This window comes from Austrofundulus limnaeus, unplaced genomic scaffold, assembly GCF_001266775.1.
Source record: "Austrofundulus limnaeus strain Quisiro unplaced genomic scaffold, Austrofundulus_limnaeus-1.0 Scaffold243, whole genome shotgun sequence".
Lineage (NCBI taxonomy): Eukaryota > Metazoa > Chordata > Actinopteri > Cyprinodontiformes > Rivulidae > Austrofundulus > Austrofundulus limnaeus.
Genome location: NW_013952645.1, coordinates 264,633 through 270,827, shown reverse-complemented (window position 1 = coordinate 270,827; position 6,195 = coordinate 264,633). Strand labels below are relative to the sequence as shown.

The 6,195-nt window shown below is 39.1% G+C and overlaps 1 protein-coding gene across 2 annotated transcripts in view; it reads right to left on the bottom strand.

The window, feature by feature from the left end:
- The window catches only part of LOC106525824 (LIM domain-binding protein 3), a 99,051-nt gene that overhangs the window by 37,457 nt on the left and 55,399 nt on the right, over positions 1–6,195 (bottom strand). For both annotated transcript variants that reach the window (XM_014020169.1, XM_014020168.1), the window contains exon 5: positions 4,695–4,717. In XM_014020169.1, the coding sequence (XP_013875623.1) occupies positions 4,695–4,717 (23 nt within the window). The remainder of the gene's footprint in view (positions 1–4,694; positions 4,718–6,195) is intronic.

The window sequence follows — 6,195 nt, the reverse complement described above, 5'->3', positions numbered from 1 at the left end:
TAGCCTAGCCTCTTTCACAGCGACATACGTCGTGGCCAATCCGATCCAATCATTTTAAACTTCAGCAGAGGCCACGCCTCCAGCAAGAATCACTGCCCTATAGCAGCGAGTCCAGACCCTCGTAACAAAGTGAAGGACAAGGATCTGATTTTTACCAGGATAAGTCTAGTCAGTTAATTACAAAATTTTCAACATTTTAATTTAACTTTATACTAATTATTGACATTAGAAGAAAATTGTGCATCTGGGGGGGTGGGGTTGCTGTAAACCCTGAGGCACAGCCTAAGATTTTATCTTTAATGGCCTTTTTTATAGTGTTCATTACTTTTACTTTTATACTTTAAGTAGTTTTAAAACCAGTACTTTTATACTTTTACTTGAGTAAAAAGCTCGAGTTGATACTTCTACTTCCAAAAAAGTATTTTTAAACCCTACTATCTACTTAAGTAATGAATGTGAATACTTTTGACACCTCTGGAGAGGAGTTCAGTGAGGACTTAGATGGAGACACTCAGTCAGCACCACAATTCTGAAAAACTCTTTACAAACACTAGAGTGAAGGTAGGGTGCTGTTGACCTGTGTTTGTCAGGCGGTGGAAGGAATACTTCGTGGAGCTTCTCAGTCCTGCCAACATGTCTTTCATGGATTAAAGGTTGGTCCGCCCATAAACATGGCTTAGTTTGCTGAGGAAGTTAAAGTGCTCTGTGGCATCAGGGCAAGATCTACTCTGAGCTCTTCAAGGTTCTGGATGTTATGAGGCTGTCTTACTCTTACAACGTGCCTTTTCAACATCTGTGGACATTGGGGGTAGTGTCACTGGACTGGCAGGCAGGGGTGGTGGTTCCTCTCTTATGGAACACTGTGTGTTCCTCAGTCCCTCTGTTAAGGTCTAATCAGAGATGCTAAAGAAGAAAACTCAGTTAGGATGAACTCTTTACCAGCTCTTTACTCTCACTAGAGTCCTTAAAGGGGCATCAGAGTTTGCCAAACCAGTTTGTGTTTTGTGGACTTGGAGAATGCATTTGACTGTTTTCCCCAAGGCACACTATGGAGGGTTGCACCTTGAGTTTGGGATTGGGGGTCTGCTGTTACTGGCTGTTCAGTCCCTACATAAACAATGCAAAAGTTATGTTTGCATTTCTGGCAGTAAGTCAGACAGGGTCATGAATGAGACTGCCAGGTCAACAGTTCTGATCAAAACTTTAATGAACAGAATTTCTCGATGATGCCACATGGTGCAAGGGGTCCGATTTGGTGACCTCAGGAGTCCATCTCTGCCACTCGCAGACAATGTTGGCTTCACAGTGTTGTAATCTTAGGCTTTCACTGGAGTGATGAGAATAAGAAACAGCTGGGAGGAGGACCAGCACCTCCAAATCCAAGGTCATGGTCCTCAGTTGGAAAAGTTTGGACTGCTCCCTAAGGAATGGGAGCTAGGTGCTACGAGTGAGAAAAGACTGTATCAAAAGACCCACAAATGGATTGGTGCAGTTTTGTGAACTCTTTGCAGTCTGTTAGGGTGGAGAGAAGGCTGAGGTGTAAGACAAAGCTCTTTGTTTACCAGGTGATCCATGTTCCAACCCTCATATGTTCTAGAACTTTGGTCAGCGTCCAAAAGAACAAGATCTCTGATACGGGTGGTTAAAATGGATTTTCTCTGAAAGATAGCTGGGCTATCTCTGAGAGGATGAGAGGTTTGTTAATCCAGGAGGGACACAGAGCTGCTTCTCCACACAGTTTTGCCGGTTGAGGTGGTTCAGGCATCTGGCCATGATGCACCCAGGATGTCTCCTTATGGATGTGTTCCAGGTGTGTCCAAACAGAGACCCCTAGAAAGATCCAGGACCCGCTTTTGCAGAACCATAAATTTAGCTGTAAACTAAGAAAATCTCGTTACACTAGAATACAGTGGTTTGCAAAAGTATTCATACCCCTTGAACTTTTCCATATTTTGTCACATTACAACCACAAACATAAATATATTTCACTGGAATTTAATGTGAAAGACCAACACAAAGTGGTATACAATTGTGAAGTGGAAGCAAAATTTTACATGAATCAAAACTTTTTTTACAAATAAAAAACTGAAAAGTGCGATGTGCAAAAGTATTCAGCCCCCCTGAGTCAATACTTTGTGGAGCCACCTTTTGCTGCAATTACAGCTGCAAGTCTTTTAGGGTATGTCTCCACCAGCTTTGCACATCTAGTGACTGCAATTCTTGCCCATTCCTCCTTGCAAAACAGCTCAAGCTCAGTCAGATTGGATGGAGAGCGTTTGTGAACAGCAGTTTTGAGATCTTGCCACAAATTCTCAATTGGGTTTAGGTCTGGACTTTGACTGGGCCATTCTAACACATGAATATTCTTTTTTTTAAACCACTCCATTGTAGCTTTGGCTTTATGTTTAGGGTCGTTGTCCTGCTGGAAGGTGAACCTCCGCCCCAGTCTCAAATCTTTTGCTGACTCCAACAGGTTTTCTTCCAAGATTGCCCTGTATTTGGCTCCATCCATCTTCCCATCAACTTTGACCAACTTCCCGGTCCCTGCTGAAGAGAAGCACCCCCAGAGCATGATGCTGCCACCACCATATTTGACAGTGGGGATGGTGTTTTCAGAGTGATGTGCAGTGTTATTTCTCCGCCACACATAGCGTTTTGCATTGTGGCCAAAAAGTTCAATTTTGGTCTCGTCTGACCAAAGCACCTTCTTCCACATGTTTGCTGTGTCCTCAACATGGCTTCTGGCAAACTGCAAACGGGACTTCTTATGGTTTTCTTTTAACAATGGCTTTCTCCTTGCCACTCTTCCATAAAGACCACATTTGTGTAGTGCACGACTAATTGTTGTCCTGTGGACAGTTTCCCCAACCTGAGCTGTGGCTCTCTGCATTTCATCCAGAGTCACCATGGGCCTCTTGGCTGCCTCTCTGATCAGTGATCTCCTTGTTCGGCCTGTAAGTTTAGGTGGACGGCCTTGTCTTGGCAGGTTTACTGTGGTGCCATACTCTTTCCATTTCCRGATGATGGATTGAACAGTGCTCCGTGAGATGTTCAAAGCTTGGGAAATCTTTTTATAACCTAAGCCTGCTTTAAACTTCTCCAAAACCATATTCCTAACCTGTCTGGTGTGTTCTTTGGACTTCATGATGCTGTTTGCTCCCCAATATTCTCTTAACCAACATCTGAGGCCGTCACGGAGCAGCTGTATTTGTACTGAGATTAGATTACACACAGGTGGACCCTTTTGAGTCATTAGCAGTCATCAGGCAACTTCTGAATGCAATTGGTTGCACTCAGGGAAAAGGGGGCTGAATACTTTTGCACGTCGCACTTTTCAGTTTTTTATTTGTAAAAAATGTTTTGATTCATGTAAAATTTTGCTTCCACTTCACAATTGTATACCACTTTGTGTTGGTCTTTCACATTAAATTCCAGTGAAATATATTTATGTTTGTGGTTGTAATGTGACAAAATATGGAAAAGTTCAAGGGGTATGAATACTTTTGCAAACCACTGTATATATTTTAGAAGATATTTCATTTGAATATGTACAATCTAGTTTTGATCTACGCAAGTCAGAGAAAAGTGTTAGAAAGAATTAAGACCAGAACCATATTTTTTATATTATTTCTGAAAGGAATTTTACAATTTTTGTGTCTTAACAGAAAGATGCTTCACTGAACTGAGTCATAGTTCAGCACTCAGAGGGACACAGTAAATATTTGAACTTAGATACTCTCATCTTGGATAAGACTTTTTAAAACCTACATTACAACCCTCACAAATAATGAAAAATTTAAATGAAATAGTGATCAGTTTCAATATATTAGAAAGGGCTGACTTTGCTGAAAAACAAAACTAAAAATCCACTGATAAAAATATTGTCTGAGATGCAACTTCACATTTCAGTAATGGAAAACATGGAAGTATGGAAGCACACAGCTGCCACGGCAGTAAAAATAAAATAGAACCATATTTTGTTAGAAATAAAGTTAATTGTTAAAAATATGTAAATTTTTCTTATTTTATCCATACTGTATTAAGGTGATAGGGTATGTAAACTGTAATATTCTGAAAACATTTTGTTAGAACACAAAAAAAGTGTTTACTTACATGTAATACTGTTTGCCTTTTTTATTTATTACTTTTTCGCTGAGGTGGTAGCAATATGTTTCGTGTAAATTTTAATTTATTTTATTTAAAAATCTCATCAAAATGCAGATGCTCGTATTTAAAGTCAAACTTAAAGAACAGCATTCTTGTGATGACAGTACACAAAAAACAACCAGCATTTCAGAGGGTGTGTTTATGCTTTTTTCTTAGCATAAATATACCTGCAGTGTAATTTTCTACATTGTTAGTGTATAATTTTAGTTCATTTCTTTCAAATAGGTACCTGACAATTTCAGCATTCAGGCTTTTATTCTAAAATGTACTAAATAAAATTAAACAGGGTAAATTAAGACCTCCCTGTTAAAAGCACCATATTTATTTAGTTGCATTTTATTAATGTATTTATGACTGAATGCTGACGATTTTAAAAGGGTAAAATGTCACTTTCACAGCTGCATGTTACACCAAAATATCCAAATACATTCAATCTGAGCCACCAGCAGGACCAAACCATGCCTTTAACAACCAAACAACAAAGCAAACACACAACCACGATGCATTCAGCAGGAGAAAATACTAACTTGGGAACAGCGGGGGAGAAACCCTTGATTGACACACAGGAGAGAGACGAGGAGAAAAGAGAGAAGAAAAAGAAGATGTTAGAAAACCGCCCTGAGTTTGTCAACTGAAACATCCTCCAGGCCTGGAGTGTAAGATCTGATGTGAAGATGAAAGACTCCAGCGTCCTCTCAGGTCATTTTGAGCTGTGAAGAGGTTAAATTTGTGGGTGGAGGGAGATTCTTTGAGCCTTGGAGGATCCACGGGTGATGACATCGATCTGAATTTAAAGTTTATGCAGACTGCAGGCTGCTGCTGCTGAACTTTAATGTGATTCAGTGTAAGTTTAATTCATAAAACACCACATCTGAACTCCTTTTTTTCCTTTTATTTTTTGCAAAAATTTTTTTTGACATTAATACAACCGGAATCAAACACTGCTGAGGACAAATGGAGAATAAAAATTAGAAGGACCAAGTACACAGCAAGTACATATTTCAGTTGCTGTCTTACATTAAATGTATCTAATTTACATAAATTCCTGCATTTTGTTTTCGAACAAAGTTGTTGCTGTTATTGAGGTAAAGCAATACTGTTCTAAACATGTGATACCGATCACACACCAAATCTCACCTTTTGATCAAAAAATTAGATTTGGATCAAGGTGTTTGAGATGAGTTTTCTCCACATGGTGACCAGGCTCAGCTTTAGGAATAGGGTGGCATGTCCTTCTGGGTGGAGGCCTTGGGGTCGACCCATGACATATTAAAAGGATCATATCTCAACTGGCCAAAGAAAGCCTTTGTGTCACCCTGGGGGAAGTGACTGGGGAGAATCTAGTCTGGACTTGTTTTTTCTAAAGCTTAGAAGAAAAAAACAACGACCTTTGCCATGTTCTATAATACAAAGTTACATTCACAAATGACACTGTAAGGGTTACTGTGCAGAAATGTTTAATCTAACCTGGTCTAGAAGAAGTATCAGCTTCTAGGATGGACCACCACACAGTGAAAATGTGGACTGTGCTCAGACAGATCAGTATTACAGCTTGGTTTTCAGAGGAATGGACCAATAGGGAAAAGGAGCATTCAGTCTATTGTCAGCAACAAGTCCTAAATGTTTGCACATCAAACAACTCTACCTCTCAATCATTACAAAAATAATACTCTGTGGCAATTGCACATTTTTTTTTCCTGTACTGGAACACTGACTCAATGATCATGAGCCTGTCGTCACTGTTTTTCTTGTAATTTGCACAATATCTTATCTTATTTCATAAGGAGCAGTAATATTTATTTTTATTACGTTCTTGTTTTTAGTTTTATTATTATAGTTTTTAATTCTATTATTTTTGCCACTGTTGATTATGACACAGCAATATACTGTTTCTGTGGATTGATATATCTGCTTCTGCTATTACACCTGAATTTCCCTGCTGTGGGACAATAAAATATGTTTCTATTCTATTCTATTCTATTCTATTCTATTCTATTCTATTCTATTCTATTCTATTCTATTCTATTC